Source organism: Balaenoptera borealis (genome assembly GCF_965194805.1).
Source record: "Balaenoptera borealis genome assembly, chromosome: 3".
In the NCBI taxonomy this organism is placed as follows: Eukaryota; Metazoa; Chordata; class Mammalia; order Artiodactyla; family Balaenopteridae; genus Balaenoptera; species Balaenoptera borealis.
This window is the reverse complement of record NC_138866.1, coordinates 45204887-45229291: the sequence shown is the minus strand read 5'-3', so window position 1 is coordinate 45229291 and position 24405 is coordinate 45204887. Positions and strand designations below refer to the sequence as shown.

General features: G+C 41.1%; 1 protein-coding gene across 2 annotated transcripts; it reads left to right on the top strand.

The window, feature by feature from the left end:
• The first annotated feature begins 1581 nt into the window (after positions 1 to 1581).
• MAPK1IP1L (mitogen-activated protein kinase 1 interacting protein 1 like) lies at positions 1582 to 16214 on the top strand. Of its 2 annotated transcripts, XM_082386704.1 has the most exons (5): positions 1623 to 1759; positions 3896 to 3938; positions 9429 to 9450; positions 10140 to 10847; positions 11857 to 16214. In XM_082386704.1, the coding sequence occupies exons 3-5, from the start codon at positions 9433 to 9435 to the stop codon at positions 11866 to 11868; spliced, it is 738 nt and encodes a 245-aa protein (XP_082242830.1). In that variant the 5' UTR covers positions 1623 to 1759; positions 3896 to 3938; positions 9429 to 9432; the 3' UTR covers positions 11869 to 16214. The 2 variants fall into 2 exon arrangements, with proteins under 2 accessions (XP_082242831.1, XP_082242830.1); XM_082386705.1 differs by lacking the exon at positions 3896 to 3938 and having other exon boundaries at positions 1582 to 1759.
• The last annotated feature ends 8191 nt before the right edge of the window (positions 16215 to 24405 follow it).

Here is a 24405-nt window from a genome sequence, read left to right as displayed (position 1 = left end):
TTTTGGGTCTTCCAGAAACATGTCAAGATGTGATTAAATGTGCAAGAGATTTATTGAAGGGGGATGGACACCTATGAAGAATAAAAGAGAAAGGGACTTCCCTGGCGGTCCAGTGGTTAAGACTCTGGGCTTCCACACAAACACACATACACACACAAAGAATAAAGGGGAAGAGAGCAGGAGAAGGTGGGGAAATCTTCATACCACACTGCAGGTCTGACATCTGTGAAAAGAAACTGAAGGAAGCATTGGGTAGGGTGGGCAGTGTAGTTCTAAAAATGCTAGGCGAGGATGTAGTTCCCAACGGGTTACCTGTAGGAGCCCACATGGGACAGGAATGGCCTACCTCTAGAACTCCCGCCATGCTCAGTTATTGACTGGGAACATGGGAAAAGCTGGAGGCTGTTGGTCACTCTAATGCACGTGAACAGGAGTAGAGTGAGACACTCAACGTGGGCACAAACTTTTTTTGACCATAAACTCAGTAATGAAAATAATTTTTTGTGCAACATTTAAAAATCCGAATGCAAAAAAAAAGCCCTATGATGAGCAAAATATCAAAAACTTAAATATAGCACTATTTTGCTGACTTACTGTTGCCTCAGGCTTCCTATGGCACTGCTTCCCGTGCCACAAGGCACTGCTGATTCACTGCCTCCCATTAGGGCAGGGTAGGTAGTTCACACTAGTGATATCATTTTCCATAGACCACTGCCCCTAACCAAAAACATGTCTTACCCAGGCTTAGGTATTTGAAGTTTCTCTGTTGCTCATTTTTCAGAATGAGAATTATGTGTGCTGTGGAGTAAACCCAAACAAGTCTTCGTTTAAGAAGTTTATAGTAAAATGTCCACCCACCGATCCACTAACAGCAAATGAAAACAAAGAAGTAAAATGTTGTAAGAATATTGCATACTTTTAATTTTTACATTAAAATATATGTGTGTATATTTTGTACACCACATAATTATGACATCTTCATTACTAGCTAGCATGTTCCCTGACGGCTGGGGCCATGTGTCAATCAATCATCTTTTGGACCTGACACAGAGTAGGTAGGTAAAGGTTTATTCAAAACTGAACTGTGGGAGAAGAAATACTGATCAGAAAAAAATCTGCAAAGACATCCGTAGTTAATATCGATTTGTCAAGCCATTTGCAAACGTCTTCCCCTTCCTGTATTGCTTTTAGCTCTCTCCAATTTTGGCCAACGGATCAGTGTCCCGGGGTTAGGCTGCATTCACACCTAGCCAGCTTCGAGGCCTGGCTCTAAAGACCGCAAGCGTAGGGAATCCAGAACCTGCCTTCAACCTTCTCTTCAGGAGACAAGTTAGCCATTTCCGCCAGGCTGCCCAGAACGCCACCGGCCACTGGCGTTTCCTCCAGACTGCTCAGAACTCCGGAACATCGGGGCGCTTTCCTCCCGCCCACCGTGAGAAAACAGCCGCCCGGGAGCGAGCGCAAGGAACAGCCGCGCCGCCGGGGCCGGGCGGGCCGCAGTGCCACCCGGGCCCTGTAGGGGGCGCGCGCGGCCGGGGCCGGCCGACCGGAGGAGAGGCGGAGCGCGGGCGGGGGCAGCGCGCTCGAAGCTCGGCGCTTCCTGTTCCGGCGCCAGGAGGAGTCGCGCGCTGCTGGTGCTGCTGCCGCCCCCGTCTCCGTCGCCGCTGCCGTCGGTCGGGCTGCGCTCAGTTCTTCAGCGCTCAGTTCCCTCGGACCCACTGCCGCTTCTAGACCTTGCTGCGGGTTCGGATCTTGCCGGGTGAGGCTGCCTCGGCGCTGGCGGGGTCGTGGAGGGGAGCAAAGGAGCACGCCCAAGCGGGACGCGGGCGCAGTAACGGAGATGCCTGAGTCGCCTCTTTGGGGGCCGGGGGCTAAGGGTTTTTCCCCGTCGTTTTCCTCCCGGCTACGGGATGTCGGCTCTCTCGCCCCCCAAGGAGAAGGCGTCGGAGGCGGGTGACGTCGCGCCTGATGGGTTTCTCCGCGCGTGACGTCAGGCCTGGCTGGGGGCGGGGCGGGGAGCGGCCTAGCCCCTCCCCCACCCCTTCCCGGGCAGGCGCGACCCGCTCGGAGGCCGGTTCGCTCCGGTTGATCCCGGACTCCTTTTGTTCGTTTGGCCCTTTAGGGCTGCCGGCCTCCCGCCCCTTGGCCCTGACCCCCTCCCCCACTCAATAATTTCCAATGAAAGGGAGAGGGAGGCCTAAACAGATTCTTGGTGGAGTCTGTGACGCTAGTTTAAGATTTTTCGCATTGTGACGTTTTGGTCATTATTTTCTAGAGGAGTTGCTAGCAGATACCTTAGATGAATACCCCTGACAGAAACGATGAGAAGTGTTGAGTTCTGTAATACTCCCTTTTTTTAGGATTTAGGAGCGCTTGGTGGCTTTGGACCGTTTTCTTAAAACCAAGAGTAGTGCTTTTAATAAATGAGGATTCTAATGTTGAAGCATCGAACCGTACTCACCTGACTGAAAAAAAAATTTTTTATAGCATTGCTACTAAAGAAATACACACTCGTACACGTGGTGGTTGTATGGGCCTCATTACAGGGGAAGGTGGCCTTCAGAAGTCTTTCAGAAGTTCTTTGTTTAGGAGTGTTCATTGGGCAGGGAGAACAGACATTTTTCTTGCTACTGGTGTCTTGAACCTCCTATTCAAAACTAATTTGTCTCAGAAACTTGAGCTGTGTGTACTGGAATGTCCTTTTCCTCTCTCCAGGAGGAACGGAGACCCAGAGACAACCCCTTAACCGAAATCCTTGGGACCAGTGTGTTTTGGAATTCAGACATCTTTGGATTTTATCTTTAGATTTTAGAAAGACAATAAGGTGCAAAGATGAGAGGTCACACCAGCAGAGTCGGGGCAGCATCCCCTAATCCAACAGTAATATTTGTGCCGCGAATAGGGGAGAATTAATGGAAACTGTAAATAGCCTCACGTCAGGTTTTGCCACCAAGTAAGTTTTATGCCAAACCTGGGAGCATTTATTGCATTTTCAGAGGTTTCTGAACTGAGAACTGTAGATAAAGGTTTGTGGGCCTATCGTAGCAATTTGTAAAAGCTAACATTTGTTGAGTTTTCGCTATGTGCCGGACAGTGACCGAGAGAGTTGTTTATTACGTGAGTCTCTCAGCAAATCTATGAGGTGGATGCTACTCCTGTCTGCTTTCACCTCCGGGGTTTGCACAGCTCGGCTTGCGCAGAGCCAGCCAGTGAAGTGCAGTGTTACGTAGTCTGTCATACTGTTGGCGTTCACTCTTTTAACCATAAGCAATATGCCCGTACGCAGAGGAAGACAAGATAATGTGTCTGTTTTCCGGGCACTTTTATTATAGGCACTTGATTTACCAGTCCCATTTAGTCTCTCCTGTGACTGGCCCGTTCTTTATAGTTGAAGTAACAGGTTCATTCAGGTGAGCTGACTCAGACATTCAAACCTTGGTCTAGAGACTCTCTGCTAAGGCTTTCATATTCCTCCGGTTTCTACATTCTAACCAATCTGAACTGCTTACACCAGGGGCCCCCAACCGCCAGGCCACGGACCCATACGGACCCGCACGTCCGTGGCCAGTTAGGAACCGGGCCGCACGGCAGGAGGTGAGCTGCGGGTGAGCGAGCGAAGCTTCATCTGCTGCTCCCCATCGCTCGCATTACCGCCTGAGCCATCCCCCCCACCCCCACTTCCGTGGAAAATTTGTTTTCCGTGAAACCGGCCCCTGGTGCCGAAAAGGTTGGGCACCGCTGGCTTACACTTCCCAAAGATCTCTTGTCCCCCTCTCAGCTTTTGTACAAACTGCTCCTTTCCCTAGGGCCTATCGCACCCCATTGTTCTCCCAGACTGCCAAGGCACCACTCCTCGGGACTCCTCGTCTGATACTCCTTTCCTTGATTCCTTTAGGAGCTTTTCGAGGTGCTCCCATAGTGCCCTGCGCTTACCCCAGGTAACCTACTGTTTAAGTGGTAGTTCTCCGCCATACTGTGAACGCCTTTAAGCGTTTATTCCATGCAGTACTATTCATTTCCCCAAGGCCCAACGCAGTACCTGGCACTTATGTTCCAATAAGTATCTGAATGTAGAAAATACGGCTGACATGAGGTTGTGGGGAAAAAAATTTTTTTAATTACATGTTTTTAAGTAATTTAGAATGTTCAAAAACTTGCAGATCCCCAATTTCTTGAGTTGCCCAAATGTAAATTAGTGTATCTGATAAACGCCAATACTAAAATTTATCCTATATGTTCATTCAAAATTTGTATTTTCAGTACAATATATTACCACTACTGTATCCTCTCTCCATACTAAACAAAACTATGCAAAAATCCTGATTTCCCTTAGTGACTCTTAATAAATATGTTACTTGTTTATAACTGTAGATTATTAAATATTTTACTTGTCTGTGAAGTAGTCGGGAATTATAACTGTTTTGCTGATGGGAAGATGGTCTCTGGTTAAAAAGTTTGCCTTTGTCAAAAGATTCAGACAAAAGGATTGGTGTCCATGTTTCAAAACTGTGTAGTCCCATACTGTTTATGACTCCACTACAATTTGATGGCCTATTGAAATATTCCTTTTCCAATAGTCACTAGTAATTTATGGAGTTCAACTTTTTTAAACCTCCCCATGATAGAATTACCATTTTTACTCTAAAGGCCATACGCTTACAGAAATGTTTTACTTTTCTAGTGCATGTTGAAAGAAATTTTGTACTCTTGTTTTAAAATTGCTCCTCAGAAAATACAATGATTGGGCTTCCCTGGTGACGCAGTGGTTTAGAATCCGCCTGCCAATGCAGGGGACATGGGTTCGAGCCCTGGTCCGGGAAGATCCCACATGCCGCGGAGCAACTAAACCCATGCGCCACAACTACTGAGCCTGCACTCTAGAGCTCGCAAGCCACAACTACTGAGCCCTTGTGCCACAATTACTAAAGCCCACGCGCCTAGAGCCCATGGTCCGCAGCAAGAGAAGCCACCGCAATGAGAAGCCCGTGCACCGCAATGAAGAGTAGCCCCTGCTTGCCACAACTAGAGAAAGCCCACACGCAGCAACGAAGACCCAACACAGCCAAAAATTAAAAAAAATAAAAATACAGTGATTATTCTTCACATAATGTGTACTGCCATAAAGTATTAACGGAAAGTTTTGGAAGTGATAGCTTTAGATTATTCTGAAAAGAAAAAATCTTCCTTGATTTTACACTTTTTTTTTCCTAGTTCAAGGTTGCATTGGCCTCATCTTAATTAGCATAATCCATATGTTTGGGAATCGTTTTTTAGAAAATCTAGGGTTTGGAGAATCCCCTGGTGGTCCATTGGTTAGGACTTGGCACTTTCACTGCTGGGGCCCCAGGGTCAATCCCTGGTAGGGGAGCTAAGATTCCACAAGCCACGCGGCACGGCCAAAAAAAAGAAATAAAAAAAGAAAACCTAGGGGTTTTTGTGGGGGTTTTTTTACATTCTGCAACTCTTCTCATATTGGAATAGTGATGTCCAACTCTATTTTTTAACCTTTTTATGATGAAAGTATTCTCCAAATAATAAATTGGAATGTTTCCAATTAATATGAACACTATTTATTCTAGGCATGGAGAGCAGGTCACTTTACTATGCAGTTCTGCAGAACAGGAAGTGACTTATTTCTAATCCCTTTGGTCAGGGCTTTATTATTTCCTCTATCTTCCAGGATTTGATTTTGAATTTAAACTTTTGAAAGCCAGAGTTGTGAATCAGTTTGATATTCTTAACTAATGGAATACGATATTTTAATGTAATGCTATGATTAATTAACCATAGGTTTTCAAAAACTAAGAGGAAGATGAGTAATTCTGAAAACCCAAACTGTAAGACCACGTGAGATTCAATGAGTTTCTTATTTGGTTAGGTTTTCTGCTCCAGAATTAGTGTGAACTTTGATACAGAACTATTTTCTGTTTCGAAAAGGCTCACCCTGTTTGAAAAGAATGTTAGTCTTAGGTAGACTTTAAACTTGTTGTGCACGGATAAACTTTAGTCCTAAGAATTTACTATTGTGTGATGTGACATTTTAGTATAAAACAAACCTTAACATGGGAATGACTAGGTAATTGTATTTGCTATACATTCATGATGTGTTTTTTAATATTATGAATTAAGAGCAGGGTTATAGCAGTTGCAGCAGTAGGCTTCCTGTTCATTTTCTTTATCATTCCTCATGATAACCAAATAATAAATAATAAATCTGTAAATGCAAGGATGGCTCAATATTAAGCAATATATATGTAACTATATTGTGTATTGATGGGACAAAGGAGAAGAACTGCAAGATCAACTCATTAGATGCCAAAAAAAATCATCTGAAGAAATTCAGTGTTGGATTTTTTATTTTTCACTAGCAAAATGGGAGTAAATAAGTCTAGCAAAATAGGCATAGATAGAAACTTTCTTACTGTAATTTTTTTTAAATCTCAAAACTAAAAATGAGTCATATATAAACATTAGAAGCATTGCCAGGAGAGTTGAGAAGAAGACTACTGTGCTCACACTATCTTATTTAATATTTCATTGTTGTTTAAGTCCTAGCTTAGGCAAAAGAGAAAATAGGTGTAAATACTGCAAAGAGAAGGTAAAATTATTTTTTGCTGATGGCATAATTCTTTATCTGCAGATTCCAGAGAGTCAACTGAGAGACTTTCAGGATAAAATAATTCAACAATGTCACTGCTTACAAAAGTAATACACTAAAATTTGAAAGGCTTTTCCATATATGAACAACCAATTAGAAAATATAATGGAAGAACCAATTTACAACCACAAGAAAACGTTTACCATTTAGAAATCTAACTCACAAAAAATGTGTAGGAGTCTTGATTTTTAAAAACTAGTGAGTGATAATAAATGACAGTGATGGGAACTAGGAAGACATACCTTGTTCTTGAATGAGAATAGTTTATACTTTAAATGTATGAAATGTCCCCTAGATTAATCTGTAAATTTAAAGTGTTTTTTGTTGTGTTGTTGGGTTTTGTTTGTTTATTTGTTTTGTTTTTTTACAAAATGATCTAGAAAAAATAAGCATGAAAATATTCAGGAAAATCTGAAATAAACAGTAATAGTTGGTCATAAAATTTGTTTAAAATTTAAAGCTGCCCTGATAAGATGAGATGTTATAGTGTGGATCAGTAGGAAAGAATAGAGTTCACAATACCTTTGGGAAATGATGGAGGCGCTCTGATTTGGTGGTTAAGAGCCTTGGCTCTGGGGGCTTCCCTGGTGGCGCAGTGGTTAAGAATCCGCCTGCCAATGCAGGGGACAGGGGTTCGAGCCCTGATCCAGGAAGATCCCACATGCCACAGAGCAACTAAGCCCGAGCGCCACAACTACTGAAGCCCACGTGCCTAGAGCCCGTGCTCTGCAACAAGAGAAGCCACCGCAATGAGAAGCCGGCGCACCGCAACGAAGAGTAGCCCCCGCCCGCCGCAACTAGAGAAAAGCCCGCGCACAGCAACGAAGACCCAATGCAGCCAAAAATACATAAATAAATAAATAAATAAATGTATTAAAAAAAAAAAAAAAAAGAATCTGCCTGCCGATGCAGGGGACACAGCTTCGAGCCCTGGTCCGGGAAGATCCCACATGCTGTGGGGCAACCAAGCCCATGCACCACAACTACTGAGCCTGCACGCCTAGAGCCTGTGCTCTGCAACAAGAGAAGCTACTGCAATGAGAAGCCCGCGCACTGCCAAGAAGAGTAGCCCCTGCTCACCACAACTAGAGAAAGCCCACGCACAGCAACGAAGACCCAACACAGCCAAAAATAAATAAATTAAATAAATAAATTTATTTTAAATATATATATATATTTTTTTAAAAAAGAGCCTTGGCTCTGCAGTCAGACGATACCTGGATTTGAATCTCTTCTCTGCTTGTCACTAGCTCTGATCTTAAACAGGGTAACTTGCTAAGCTTCCTTTTCTCCAGCTGTACACTGGGAGTGGTAATAGAATCTGCATCTATTAAACGAGGTTGTACACCTAAAGCACTTAGCATGGTGCCTGTTCCATGATATATTTACATATATGTGTGTATGTATATATATTCAGTGTTTGTTGTCAATAGCAACTGTAGAATGTGTTAAAGGTAGCTTGTCAAATGGGTTCAAGCCCTGGTCCGGGAAGATCCCACATGCCGCGGAGCAACTTAGCCTGTGCGCCACAACTACTGAGCCTGCACTCTGGAGCCTGTGCTCCGCAACAAGAGAAGCTCCCGCTCACCGCAACTAGAGAAAAGCCCGTGTACAGCAACGAAGACCCAATGCAGCCAAAATTAAAAATAAATAAATAATAAATAAAATTTTTTTTAAAAAGGTAGCTTGTCAAGTCTGTTGAAAAAGATAGATTATTCAGTAATTGTTTGAAAGAACAGAAAGATTTTAAACAAGTTAAACCATAGAAGTACTATTAGAAAGTATAGGTGGATTTTTTTGTCTCATATGACAAACATCTAATTTCCTTAATGTCTTACAAAGCGTTAAAAAAAAAGATGTACTACTAAGTAGTAAAATGATCAAAGGCAAAATAGAGTCCATACTGTGTTATTCTATTTATATGAAGTCAAGGAACAAGCGAAAACTAAGAAAGTGATTGCTGAGTGGCAAAGGGGAATTGATTGGAACGTGGCACAAGTAAACCTATGGAGTGAAGGAAATGTTCTGTTTTGGATGGTTACAGGGGCATATGCAACTGTCAGAGCTTGTTTACCTGAACACTGATCCGTGCATTTTATTGAAAGTTAATTATACTTCAATTATAAAAATTGATAAAAGTGGTCCAAGGGCATGAGCATATTCACAGAAAAAGAAGTCTAAATGTGGTATTAAATTTAAATGATGCTCTACTTTCCACTTAATTAAAGAAATGTAAGTTAAAACAAGATGCCAATTTTTAACCTATCATAATGGAAAATGATTTATAAATTTAATAACATCCAGTGGTGAAGAGGAGTTTTAAAAAGGTAGAGTGTAAATTGGCATGGGCTTTTTGAGATGGATTTTAGATGACCTTACCTGTTGACTGTGTATTTCACTTCTATACTTTTTCCTGGTGATAGACTCGAAAAGATAGGTGTTTAAAGGTGACATGTTCACTGTGTCATTGTTTAAAACAATTCAAACTGTGAACAACCTAAACTGCCACCAACTTGAGACTGTAAACTAAATTATGGATCACTTTTATATGATGTGCAGCCAGTAAAAAGGGATGAAGTTTACAGAGGTGTATGAACTATTATGGAAATTTTTCCTGTATAAAGAAAATCATTATATAAATGATTAAGATTCCATTTAAGTAAAAATAGTGTATGCATAGTTCCTTAAAGAATATATAAGAAATTAAACACTGGTTTTGAAATATTCCTTCTTTCTTTTTTTTTTTTTTTTTGTTTGGTTTTGTTTTTAGGAAAATGTCTGATGAATTTTCGGTAAGTTGATGCATTTACTCTTCATAAGTTTTTTGGCTCTTAGAAAAAAGACATGGTCCTAACTGTGGGCCCTAAGTCTTCCAATGTAAAAGATGCTTTTTGTGATTCTTGGTTTTTGTTTTTGTTTTTTTAGCATGTGATTTTGATAGATGATTTGCCTTAATTTACTTAGCTATGTTTGAAAATGCATTCTGTTGTATTTATTTCTTTATGAATCCTTAAGTAAAAAAATTTTTAAAGGGTTACTTCTGTTCTCTTTTAACCTGATAGTGTTAATAATAGCCAACATTTATTGAAAATTATATACCAGGCACTATGTTAAGTGCATTAAATGAGTTATCTCATTTAGGCCTCAGGTTAACCCTAAACTGTTGTTTTGAAAATGAGGAAACTGAAGCTCAGAGAGGGTATGTAACTTACTTGAGGTAAAGCCAGGATCGAGATCACACTATGTTGATCAGTTGTATTTAGAAAACTTGAACTTCTCTGAGGAATTTGCATTGTAAAGCTGCTATTCGAGGTAACTCCTAAATTTTGTATTAAATGAGTTGTTTTTTAAAAAACTGAACAGCTTGGCTTTTGAAGAATCCCTGACCCTATAGCTTACTATCCTTTATGGGTTTGTAATTATGTTTGGCATTGCTTGTCCCTGAATAAGGTCAATAAGACACGCCTGTTTTGTATTCCAGTTGGCAGATGCACTACCTGAACACTCCCCTGCCAAAACCTCTGCTGTGAGCAATACAAAACCCGGCCAACCTCCTCAAGGCTGGCCAGGTTCCAACCCTTGGAATAACCCAAGTGCTCCACCTTCTGTGCCATCTGGACTCCCACCAAGTGCAACACCCTCCACTGTGCCTTTTGGACCAGCACCAACAGGAATGTATCCCTCTGTGCCTCCCACTGGACCACCTCCAGGACCCCCTGCACCCTTTCCTCCTTCTGGACCATCATGCCCCCCACCTGGTGGTCCTTATCCAGCCCCAACTGTGCCAGGCCCTGGCCCCACAGGGCCATATCCTACACCAAATATGCCCTTTCCAGAGCTTCCGAGACCATATGGTGCGCCCACAGATCCAGCTGCAGCTGGTCCTTTAGGTCCATGGGGATCCATGTCTTCTGGACCTTGGGCACCAGGAATGGGAGGGCAGTATCCCACCCCTAACATGCCATATCCATCTCCAGGGCCGTATCCCGCTCCTCCTCCTCCCCAGGCACCAGGGGCTGCACCACCTGTTCCGTGGGGCACTGTTCCACCAGGAGCCTGGGGACCACCAGCGCCATATCCTGCCCCTGCAGGATCATATCCCACACCAGGACTCTATCCCAGTCCCAATAATCCTTTTCAAGTGCCTTCAGGACCTTCCGGTGCTCCACCGATGCCCGGTGGCCCCCATGTGAGTGTTTAATTTGTTATTTAACATGCAGTAATAGTCCCATAAGCACAACTGAAAGATTGTCTCCAGTTTTGGATGGAAGATTAGAAAGCTTTTAAACCTTTTTTTAAAAGGTGTGCGTATATTAAAAAAGAGTAAATTTCAAACTTCAGGTAAACTTAGGTAAAGCATTTAAAAGGATGAAAACACAATATTCCTGGTACTAAAAATAGAAAAATTCCCCAAATATCCCCAAAGACTTTGTAATGTAGTAAGCAGTGTCCTCAACAGCATCCTTGAGGTAAACTCAAAGATGTGTTTCGTTGGATTTTTTTTTTTTTTTTTTTTTAACATTTCTCAGTACTGTTTTATAGCATCACACCAAAGCACAAGTTCACTAAAAGTAATCTCTGCCAGTCTGGCTAGATATAGAGGTAGATTTTTAGAGAATCCAGGGCAGTGAATGTGTAACGTTGCCCATCTTTAATGCAACTGTCCATAGTGTTTATCAGCCAAGGTTTTGTTAGATCCTTAACAGTACTGAGCTCAAGGTTATACCACTCTCTGCATTGCCAACTATATGTAATGCTGTGTGCTTTACTGTCAGCCAAGCTGGAGTAGGGTTGACATCTTAGTTGAGGACCCTTTCTTGGGCGTATGACCAAATAGAAAAGCACCCAGTTTCCCCGTGAACTGAGCCAAGTCAGATGCTCCACAGGGGCGAAAAAATCTATTTATTCTTAACAAAGTACTAATCAGATCTCCAACCAGGTTAATCGAACATCCACCTCAATTGCAAAGGAGAAATACCTTAATAAAGTGCCCCTAAAACTTCTTTTCGTTAGTGTAACTTTCTGCTCTATATATATATTGTCTTAAAAAATTACTTTTGTAAATTGTATGCCAGAATAAGTGAGGTGATAAGCTGTTTGGCTTTATTAAGCAATAAGTTTATTTTAAGCCACAGCAAGGAGTTAATAAACTCCATTTACAAAATCTAGAAGTTTACTTTTTCTTTTTTCTATTGCAGTCTTACCATTAAGTTAACAATGGATGAAGAGATGACGCTTTGCTTTTTGAAGTACATATATGTATATGCACTTGAATGCATATATAAAAATTGCTGTTTCACTATTCTTAGAGGGCATTCATGAAAGAACAACTCTTGCACCTCTCAGAAGATATCTGCCTCTTGTGCTTGGATGTATAGTACATCTGATGGAAACAATCAGATAAAAATGTAAAAGTAAATCATTCAAATGTGATTTTTATTCGGTTTTTATGGAAAGTTAATTAAGTATATTGAATAGCTCTTTGATACAATTTGTTTAAAACAAACTTTCGATTTGTTTAAATTATGAAACTAAATACTTATATTATCACTTTTTCCCCTAAATAAACACACTTTGAAAACAATCACATTGTCATAATTTAAACAAATGATGCCTCTCAACATCTTGAGCTGCTCTATCTGTAGGATAAATAAACCTGGTCCTTCTGAGGTTATCTTTTGGATATACATTTTAAAACTGTTGGTAATTATTGTCAGATGTTGAGTTCATTTTTATCCTTGAGCTTTTAGTAAAAACTTTACTTCATTTTGAGTTCCACCCGATTTATTTTTAGCCATATGGGTCATACAGCTCTAAAATCTGCCCTTTATGGAAACTGTTTTCTTTTTAATGCAGGCCAACATGTATATGTAAATTATATTCTTAGAGAATTGGTGATCTCTTTGTACTTGTAGAATAGATTATGATGTGTCCATATTACTTTGGAAAGAGCTCAAGGAAGGAAATATTTCTCTCCTTTGTCTTGAACCTCAAACTAGAAGAGACCCTAGGAACTGCTTCATAGTAACAAGTAATTTGCATTCCCACAAAACACTCTTCTACAGGACCCTTCCTGTAGCCCCCTCTCCCTCGGTTCTTTAGAAGGAGCACTTCCCTTAATTCCATCCTGATGTGGAAAACTGGCACACTCTAGGGGTCTGTCACAAACACAGAAGTTATGTTTAGAGAACGTTAGTCATACAGACATGACTGTTCTCTTTGTACAAGTGTGATCGAAACACGTTACGTCTTTCAGAGTCTGGTTAAGCTATGTCATCGTCTCTTGCATAGTTTTCCTGGATCTGTTTGTAACGTGCTTATGGCTAACAGTTCAGTTCTGTATTTGTTGACAGGTAAGACAGGTAAATAGGTAGAAGAATGAGTGCCATCCTCAAAAATTATTCTCTAGCTGTAACACTGAGAATAATCATAAAGTGTAGATCTCTGCAGTTGAGTTTAAAGCAGTGTGACTGTGTTACTTAAAAATAAGTGTTGTTTGTAACCTCCAGAATAGCTTTTTGGCACCTTATCTTTAAATCCGATTTTTAGATTTGGGATAGAACTGACCATGTTATTTGTCAAATTTTGAATGTATCCATTAGGTTACTAAAATGTATTGTGACTTTCTTGACCAGTATATGAGAGGTTTATGCTGGAGCTCTTACCTTTGCTTAGAAATAAAATATTTAGTAGTATATTTCTCTTATAGTTAAAATGTCAAGAATGCCAAATGCTGCCAATTTAATGGTTTGATAGCTACCTCCTTTTAAGAAAGCAAGATTGTCACCTTTGAGAGGAACATTCAGTATTTAGGCCTCCCTTAAGTAGATGATAGATTCAGGCTTTCAGAATTGAAACTAATTTGTTTAGATATTTTCAGACTGGGGAATGTTAGACAGCCCTTTCATAGTGGCACAGTCTTTTTTTCTTTCACTTCTTTACAGGGACAAGTGGCAGCTATCTGTAACACTCTTGGAATCTGTTGTAGCCTTCAATTTATAAGGCAATAGCCTTAGAAGGTGTCATAGCTTAACTTATCAATCAACATCATAATGTCAGCTAACTCTGGAGGGATGAAAGGCAAAGTGAGATGGCAGCAAAGGTATCTCTCCTTTTGGTTATTTTGGTTGTTCTACCTTGGAGTAAGTTGACAACTCTGGCTTTAGAAAAATATTTAACACTAGAGAGGATAACGTTTGACTACAAGAAGAATAGGTAGCAAGTTTGGGAATCTGTTATCGTGGAGTCCATTTACTATCAGAGAAAATCTTATGCTAAAGGATTTGAAGGGCCATGAATACAAGATTTGGAATTATTACCCCTTATAAGTATATTAACTGCTGGTGACCCATACTGCCCAGTGTGCCCTAGATGATACTGCCATTTTAAATTTGGCTTTTCGAGGATTTTCCAACTGATTTTTGGGAATTTTTTTTTAAACATAAGAATTGAAATCAAAGGGAATAGAATTTGCTTTTACATTCTTTTTAATTTTCAAGCATCATTTCTCAACTTGAGGGAGGGGCATCTCAATTCTTGTGGGTACTTGGGGGCAAAAGGTATTTTTAGGTTCGGGGTGGAGTTAAGAAAAGCAGAAGTTGTTTCAAGGGAGGAATGGAGGAAAGCATCTAAGAAGGTTTTTGTCTTTACAAGGGAATAATGTTGCTTTTAAAACAAGTTATGCTAGGCTGATTTGTGCTGGTTTGTGGAAGAGACTGCTTGTTAGAAAGTATGTTTGGTCTTAAGGGATCATGGAGTACGGAATATGCTGGCATTTGGGCTTTCAGAGCAGGAATTTTAAAGTAAATTTGATGGAGATAGTTGAGATGTGTTGAGTAATAGTGTTTCTGAAGTTAGAATCTTAGATTTTGAAATGTTGAGCCTAAAAATGACAATGAAAAATTAAAGTATAGACCTTAGGTCCTCATTCACACACTCAGTCCTCAAGAATCAAGGCTCCTTAAAGGAGTGCTTACAATGCCTTGGCTTGTCTGAACTGGACCTGGCCTGACACTTTTTCATGCTTTTGAAGATGGCTGTTCACAGCTGTGACTCCATAGCCCTGTTTTCTGTAAAGTAATATATTGATTATTTGGGAATAGACAATACATTTTTTTAATTACCCAAGGGCCTCCTTCGTTCTTTGTCAGTTTTACTGGTTATTGTTTTCAGTAGAGAATAATAAAAGGGCAGAGAAGAAAGGGGGTGAATTTTGGGCCTTGGTCTGTCATACCACTACAGTGGGATATTGGAATATTTTCTAGGAAAGAAGTCAGTTTTTCCCCTGCTTTTTTCACCTCACAGTTATTAGTGCTACCTGTTGTAGTCAGATGTACAGCTTTTGAAACTATTTGTGTGCATCAACATAGCTCTACTCATAGAGTTTAAATTAAAATACTGTGCCTAGTTTGCATATCAATCAGTTGCCTACACTTCCAAAAGATTCGTGCCAGTGTCTTCCTTCCTCACCCTGAATAATCTAGTGCTAGATTTATAAAATGCCTGGTTTATAAACCTTGGAAATTAAACCTAAGCACAGACCTTCAAGTGTTCAAGTTTTTGAAAAGCGTAAGGCTTGATTCAGATGAATCACACTGATCCACTGTACTGTGCATAGAAAGTGGTGGGTGGCTTTCAGGGAAGACTATAATTTTATTTTAATAAAGCAATATTTAGTATTGAAGACAGACACTGTTTGTTTTATTTTCAGAATTCTGCCAAGTAAAACAAAAATTGCCAATAAAATAATCAGTATTAAAGAAATGGCCACGCAAGCTTCTGGCAATAGATAGCATCTGAAAACTGCATTCATTCAGCAGACTCTCAGATGTCCATGATCCAGGTGCTTTGCCAGATGCCAGAGATACACGGAGATGAAGAGAATGCCTGTCTTTCAGAGGCTTACAGCCTAGGGGGAGGCATTACAGAATTGATGAGTACATCCAGTATTAGTTTACCTGGACAAACATATTTTAGTGTTGCCGCTGGTGGAATTTATAGACTAGCCTTTGGGCATTTAAAGAACAAAGTAGGGCATACCTTTTTTTAAAGTAAGAAAATGCTTTCAAGACTGTAGTGTTTGTCAGTGCAACTATCAAGAGTGCAAAGTAATGGGATTTTTTTTTCCTCTAATTTTCCCCTGGATAAAGGCACTTTCACTGCCTGTCACTGATTAGTAGATCCTGATATATTGCCATTAAGTAAACTTGACTTCTTATGCGTGTTCTATAAAGCATTTTTTTCCTTGATATTTTTGTATTTTTTCTTGATATTGTGATTTTTTTCATTGACTTAATAATGACAAATTTAATGTATGTAATTGTCTATGCATTTTAAGTTAAACTGCCTAAAATGTGATTTGACACATACACATTTGTTTGTATTATGAGCTGTAAGCAATCTGTTTGAGATGTTAGGTTTTATCACCTGCTGCTGTATTTGTAAACAAAGACAAATGTTGCTTTAAGACATAATTATAATTAGGAATAGTCTATGGATGTGATACTTGACATTTTTTAAGATAAACTTGTTTGCTTTTGTGTATTACACCTGAAAAGTTTTTTTAAAAACGTATTTTCATGGTTTCACAGTTTTTCCATTTATTTTCATCTTTAGGCCCAATTCTGGGCTTCCCAGAGCAAGTCCAGAGCTTGATTTACTGCAAATTTGTTGTCATAAAGAGAGAAAGAAAAACAGCCCGAGACATCCCTCTGTATGTGATCTGCCATTCACTAAGGCATTTAAATAGGCTGCCTGGGAAAAACCCCTCCTCCACAAACCATCTTTCAGCAACACATTGTCCGCTGTGAGGATTTCCTCTTCTCCCTTCAAGGCTAGCCTATGCTTTGTAACCAGTTTATCTACACATGAAGTCAGGGAACTTTCCCTATCTGCCCCTGCTGCCACCACCCTGCTTTCTTTTATGAAAGATACTGCTACGCCTGTAGTAAGGGTCACATTATTAAACTTGGTGTATAGTTGCTGTTTTCTTTCCACAGGGGGTTTGCTAGCCTTTCTTGAAACCCAGTGTGAGTGGGGCTATAAACAAGTGAATAATTTGTGGTATATTCTGTTTTTGGAAAGGATTTCTGCTTTTTGCCTTTGGACAAAAAAAAACATAAATTTTTAAAGTTGTATTTGATGTCTTAACATACCTCCTAAAAGTACCCACCTAAAGTGGAGCTGTGAAATAGGTAGTGAAATATAAGATCACTCTGGAGCAGGGCTGGGGGTTTCCCATCGTGAAATGACGTTCCTTTGACAAACACATTCTTGCCTGGGTACCTGACACAAGCAGGTTCTTTTTTTACCACCATTTTAAAACTTAGCACTAGTCCTTTTGCAACAGTCCTTTTGCAAAATAGAATCCTAACTGTAAGTTCACTTATTTTAGATAAGACAAGGCAATAGAATTCTAATACCAGAAGAGAATTTGGGCCTTCTCATAGAGTTTGTTCCTATTGCGTCTGAACAGTATTCTCAATGAGGGCAGGTTTTTATGTCGATGTGTTAAACAATTTCTTTTCATACTATATCTTGCAGTTCTCTGGGATTCCCAGAACGAGGAGGAGACAAAGCAGGTTCAGCTTAGTTCCTCTCTGCTTTCTCTAGAGCAATTCACAGTTCCACTGTATGGCAGTTTGGGCTGCCATAACAAAATATCATAGACTGGGTGGTTTAAACAGTAGAAATTCTTCTGGTTATGGAAGCTAGGAAGTCCACGATCAAGGTGCTAGCTAGTTCAGTTCTCAGTTTCGATGAGAGCTCTTCCTGGCTTGCAGACGGCTCCTCACTGTTTCCTCCCATGTGGAGAGAAGCAAGCTCTCAGTTGTCTCTTTTTATACAGACACTAATCCCATCATAAAGGCCCCATCTCCAAATACCATCATGTTGCAGGTTAGGACTTAAACATGGATTAGGGTGGCAGGGGCACAATTTGGTTCATAGCACTTACATATAAGGTGTTTGAGGGGACAAAAAGTTTTGCTGCTTTTAAATTCTTAAAACTATTGTAGATGACCACATCTAGTTGAGGTTAGTTAAAATCAATCAGATTCACAAGTATAATAGAATCTCCATCCATCCAGAATTCTAAGCTATGCTTAAAGTGTTAGTGTCACACAAGAAAATAGGATTATTTAACATTTTAAGTTTTTGCTCTGCCTTGTTTTATATTAGGCCTTATTTTTTAAGATGGTCATTTGGACGAACATTCCTTAAAGATAGGTAGGTAGATTTAAAAGATAGCCTTTTTTTAGGGATAAGGAAATCTAAAAGAGGTTAAGTAAATCCCAAGGTCTCCTTACATGACAATGGCATCAAAACAGGGTTTGTCCACTAGATGATATTGTGCTCAGATATCCAGTCCCCTTTATATGCAGTTCCTTGATTACCAATCTAGACCCTTGCCTTTTCTCTTCCACAAGACATCCTGACTTGTTCTTGTCCCCTTAACCACTGAGTAGATTCCAAAGCTATGGGAAAACTAGGAAAACACTCAACTGGTTAACTTTTTAGATAAAGAGGCCAAGTTAAACTGAGCTTCATGTATTGTCCTACTTCTTACCCAGCTTCATTTCCTGGGAGCTAGTAACTATAGCTCTTCTGTACACTTTACATACTTTAGCTCATGGAACTCTTAACACCCTGCATTTGAGATATACACAATCTAGGAGAAGACAGAAACAAGTCTAGTTGACTGTTTAAATGCACTGTCCCAATTACACAACAAACCTCTAAGACAAGGACAGTTCTTAATCCTCATTTTATAGATAATGAAACTACAGCTAAGAGGTAGAGATTACATAGCTGGTATGTTATGGAACTGAGAATCCTAGGTGTGACCAATAGCAAAGCTTTGCTGTGTTCCACTTTGCTGCAGAATGCTGCTTTCCTAAGAACAGTTTCTCCATCTTACACGTGCCTGCCGTGGTTGCCTTAATGCTGTAGTTCTGCTTCCAAAATTGTATACCTGGAAAGTCAAATCCATCTAACATGTATTGAATGTTATGTAGCAGACCTTTTACACAGTTTATGTCATTGAATAAGTTTCATTAGATATTCACTTTAAAAATGTAATGTTTGTTTGAAATGTATATCCTTAGTGTCTGGTGAATAAGCACAGTTCTTAAACTGCTAACTTGGAGAGTTGTATTTTCACAAACAAAGACAAATAATATTCAAAGGTGTAGCATTCAGGAGTAGGTTAAAATATGGATGTGAGAATTGTTACAAAAGGTACTGGATGGTCAAATCACTGGTTTCAGCCCTACCTTTTATTGAAGACACTGGTTATCCAGCTGCCCCAAAGTGGGAAAGGCTTGGACAAGGCTGTCAGAGTGGCTGAGACAAAAGAGGTTTCTGTTAGCAGTAAATGAGCAGCCAAGATGTACAGGAACTGTACCTCTGAGGGTGGGAGAGTCCAAGGGAGGTTCTACCAAGTATGGCTTGACAGTTCTTTTTTTAAACTTGCCGATGTGGCTTCCCTGGTGGCGCGGTGGTTGGGAGTCTGCCTGCCGATGCAGGGGACACGGGTTTGAGCCCTGGTCTGGGAAGATCCCACATGCCGCGGAGCAACTGGGCCACAATTACTGAGCCTGCGCGTCTGGAGCCTGTGCTCCGCAACAAGAGAGGCCGCGATAATGAGAGGCCCGCGCACCGCGATGAGGAGTGGCCCCCACTTGCCACAGCTAGAGAAAGCCCTCGCACAGAAACGAAGACCCAACACAGCCATAAATAAATAAATAAATAAATTAAAAAAAAAAAAAATCTTTAAACTTGCCGATGCAGGACATGCTAAGTTAAGACATCTAAACTGTTGCTTAGTTACTGCAACATAGAAAAATCCCAAGTACTAAACTTAATGAATACCTGGATCCCTTCTTGACTGCTCAAAGAAATCTTTACTAAAAAAGCCCAAACTACATGACTAACGATCAGGACTTAGTACTTGGGCTCTTTATAAAAGGGGGATGAAGAGGATTAATGTGAACTAGGAGAAGCCTGTTGACAAACTTCACAAGACTTCTTATCTGAAAGGTGGTAACAAGTCTCCACCTCTGGGGAGTCCGTAATAGAAATCTGATCAAATTCTAGAATGCAGTTTTTCATGGTTCAGTGAGCAGCACAATTGCTGGGGATTCAAGGGCAGTTTTTAGCTTTGAGCTCAGCCTGGCAGTGTGATTTGGTGCAATTGACTAGCTTCCTGTGCTGATTTACCTTATCTATAAAACAGATAATAATGCGCAAAATACTCAAAGCACCAAGAGGGAAAAATGGAACATTCCTTCTTGGAGGGATTCTATTTAGTGTATTAGCATTAACTAAAAGATTACACATCTAATATATAGTATCACTGTTAATGCTTTTTAAAAAAATCAGGGGCTTCCCTGGTGGCACAGTGGTTGAGAATCTGCCTGCCAATGCAGGGGACACGGGTTCGAGCCCTGGTCTGGGAAGATCCCACATGCCGCGGAGCAACTTGGCCCGTGAGCCACGACTACTGAGCTTGCGCGTCTGGAGCCTGTGCTCCGCAACAAGAGAGGCCGCGATAGTGAGAGGCCTGCGCACCGCGATGAAGAGTGGCCCCTGCTTGCCACAATTAGAGAAAGCCCTCGCACAGAAACGAAGACCCAACACAGTCAAAAATAAATAAATAAGTTTATTTTTAAAAAAAATCAGATTGTGAAGCTTGAAGGCTAAAATTTACACAATGTGATGATATATTTATTAAACACAAAGATTGCCTTATAAGTGGTCATACATGCCAGTTTGCCTGGGACAACTCTGGTTTATGTTGTCCAGGCGTAATTATTAACAGTACCCTCCTTGCATTCTCAAAAGTGTCCCGGATTTAAGGATAAATTATATGGTTATCTTAACTATAACAAAATAGAATGCAAGTGAAGATTTTCCATGTTTGTTTCCTGAGATAAAAAAACATCCTAAACATGTTTTAGCATAGAATTAACCTTTCCTTCACATATATTATCTAGGGTGCAACTTATACTGCATCTTATAAAGGTGAAGAAAAATATCCCAGTCACTTAATTGCAGCCACAATTGTTTTCAGAAAATCCCCAAAGAAGAGAGCATGTTTTAGTCCTAGAACAGGAAGCCATGCCTTTTTTAAATAGAGAAGCTAGATAGAGAAGGGGAGATGGGAATAAGTCTTCCTACTTTTCTGGGCATCTGTCCAAAGGTTCTTGCCTCATAGCCTCAAATGTGTCTTTTTTTCCCCCCATTCTGAAAGCAATTTCCCTTAAAGCTCCAAGTTCTTTCCTAACTTTATCTTCTCACAAACTCAGTAACACTGAAAATCATGTCCAATTTTGGGGGTCTTTAGCTGCTACATACAAACATCACCAAATCTCTGGTAGAACTGCATTTCATTTCCTCCAGTCCTGGGCTGACATGAGTGTTTCTAATTCACAGTAATGGTGGAGGGGAGGGAACAGTGAAATTATTATTTCATAGGGTCCATTAGTGGCAGGAAATAAATGATGAAAACTTAAGCCATTTCAGAAATATCTGTTGGCTGGAGTAATAGTTTTCCATTTTTTGCTATTTAAGCACATTTTTTAATACTAGAACTTGGGATCTCCTGTAAGGATTCAGTGCTTCACGGGTTGCCACGCTAGTCTTCATCAAGCTGTTGGTAGAGTGTCTGCTGCCACGACCAAGTTCTCACAAGGTCTCTCACATGGTTGCATGGCGAAGAACTTGGAGTTGCTGGAAACCATGTTTCCTCGGTGCTGGTGTGCTAGCACACTCCCTCGCCCCTCCTGCAGTCTGAGTCCTGCCCTTTACCACAGGCAGCGCCTTCTTAGCTTAGCATTCCGACAGCACTGCCATAAAAGTACATGTCCCCCACGGTGGTAAAAATCAGTTTTGCACGTTGACCACAATTTAGTGACACATCTGTTCTCAGCACACTATTATGCTGCAGTGATTGTGAAGTTAGAATCGGAAACAGCTCACTGAAAACATCCGTTTGAATAGAAAGTGAAACCTCAAAATAAGTTTGAATATCCATTTGCTGCTAGTACCTTTCATAACAAAGTACTTGGGAATCACATCTGACTTATTCATCAGAAAATTATTGCTCTCAAACAGCCCATACTCTGTATAATGAAAAGCATATTAGCATTACCGGGGGGAGGGTTGGAAGGAGATGCAATTGGGATGGGTACATGGAGGGCTTGTTAGAGTCTGATAATGTTCTGTCGAGTGGAGTGAGGGCTATACATGAGTATTCGTTCTATTTATTTAACTCCAAAGATATGTAATACTCTTTTGTATGTACAATTTACTTGTTAAAGCATATGGGGCCTGAGCACCTAATATTGAAAGGAAACCCCAGTTTCACCCAGACTCTCTTTGAGAAAGGTAGAAAGGCCAGGCTTCAGTGTGACTGATTCCTGAGACATGTAACAGTAGCATAGGGCCGTGCCTAGCGTCAGTTTTTCCTTTGTCCTAATAACTGAAGATCTCAATTGCTTTAGGAGACAGATGGTTGTCATTAAGAACAAAAAACATAAAGGGTCGGGGCTTCCCTGGTGGCGCAGTGGTTGAGAATCTGCCTGCCAATGCAGGGCACACGGGTTCGAGCCCTGGTCTGAGAAGATCCCACATGATGCGGAGCAACTAGGCCCGTGAGCCACAACTACTGAGCCTGCGTGTCTGGAGCCTGTGCTCCGCAACAAAAGAGGCCGCGATAGTGAGAGGCCGGCGCACCGCGATGAAGAGTGGCCCCCGCTCGCCGCAACTAGAGAAAGCCCTCGCACAGAAACGAAGACCCAACACAGCCAAAAAAAATTAATTAATTAATTTTTAAAAAAAAACAAAACAAAAACATAAAGGGTCTGCATAGTGGTCCATTCAGTCTAGCATCCAGGCTGACAATGACAAGAAATGTTCTGTGAAAGAGCATAACTGGTACCTAAACCCAGCATGAGACAAGTGGAGAGGCGATTGTAAAGCATTCAATTCTATAAGGCACTGTGTTAGGCTAGTACAAAGAGAATCAAAGAATAAATATAGCCCCTCCCACACAGGAGGAGATGATAGGGATGGTACGCTCCACGGTGATATTAGGATAAGTGGAGAAAAACGAGGAAAACACAGACTGAGGATGAGGTGGTGTAGGACAGTGTAAAGAGCACAAGTTCTGGAACCTGACCAGTCATATATACCGCTTACCAGATATGTCACATTGGGTGAGTTACTTAACCTCTTGGTGCCTCCATTTCCTGAGCTATAAAAGGCGGATAACAATAATTCCTAACTCCATAGGGTTTTGAGAATTAAATGAAGCAATCCAGGTAAAGCACGCAGTGCTTGACGTCATAACCACTCAACAAATGTGAATGTACCATGGGACCTGGAAGGCACTTTTCTAGGTGTTAATAGTCTAGCAGAAGAAAGAGAAAAGTGAATAGGTCGTTTTCATTCGGTGTGATGTTCCAAATGCAGGAGGTGCCGATGACTCAGAAGACCCAAGAAGCACCTGAGAGTTAAGCGGCTACCATGTTTTGAGCACTACAGCCTCCTAAGGGCTTGAATCACGTGATCCCATTGAGTCAGGGGGTAAAATTCAGCTCTGTGAATGCAGAGCCGCATTCTTTCCCCTTTGCGATGCAGATCTCCATTAGTGATTCAAGGCATCTGGCACTTCAGAAAAAGTCCTGTCTCAGAGAAAATGAATACAAGAGGGAGACAGTCCTCACCTCCAGCCTGTTTGCCCCTGGCCACATTTTCCTAATCACATCCATACTCTGTTTGAAAGCAGCTGACTTTGGGGTAGGCTAAGGAATGGGTATGTGAGTAAGTTTCCGGAGGGATGTGAGGCAGGCAGGTACTCTGGGGAGGAACTGATTGAAGCTGCTTGAGTGTAACTATTCTACCGCTGAGGAGCGGTAGAATAGAGCCTGTGTTTCCAACATTCCAGAGAACAGCTAGCCCCACCCTGGAACGGCTTTCCCAGCATTATTTCCCAATGACGTCAGCAGCATACCTGCGAACACAGCTTGCTTCATGGCTGCCCACAGCTACACCATTCCTTCTTGCTGGGCTTTGGGAGTACACAAGAGCTATTCATTACAGAGTCTCAGGCCACTAGGAACTCTGAACACCTCATTTTTAAACAGAGAGCCCTGCTTTTCCAAGGCTCCTTTGCTCCAGATTACATGAGAGACTTTAGCCCATATACAGGGATGCCAACTACTACTTTGATCAGGGAATAGATAAGAGAGGCACTTCTTGGAATGAATATGGGAGGATCTGAGCCTTGGATAAAGGGAATTGAGAAGACTTTGACCTAAGGCAAAGGAAGACAGAACAGTCCTAACTTAAATGAGCAAAAATGTATCAGCACATAGAGTTTTTCATTCAACTGGTATTTTTTAAAATTTATTTATTTTATTTATTTATTTTTGGCTGAGTTGGGTCTTCATTGCTGCCCGCGGGCTTTCTCTAGTTGCGGGGAGCGGGGGCTACTCTTTGTTGCGGTGTGTGAGCTTCTCATTGCGGTGGTTTCTCTTGTTGTGGAGCATGGGCTCTAGGCTTGCGGGCTCCGTAGTTGTGGCTCACGGGCTTAGTTGCTCCGCGGCATGTGGGATCTTCCCAGACCAGGCCTCGAACCCGTGTCCCCTGCATTGGCAGGTGGATTCTTAACCACTGCACCACCAGGGAAGCCCTCAACTGGTATTTTTATTAACCACTTGCACTGTGCCATGTGCTAGTAATTC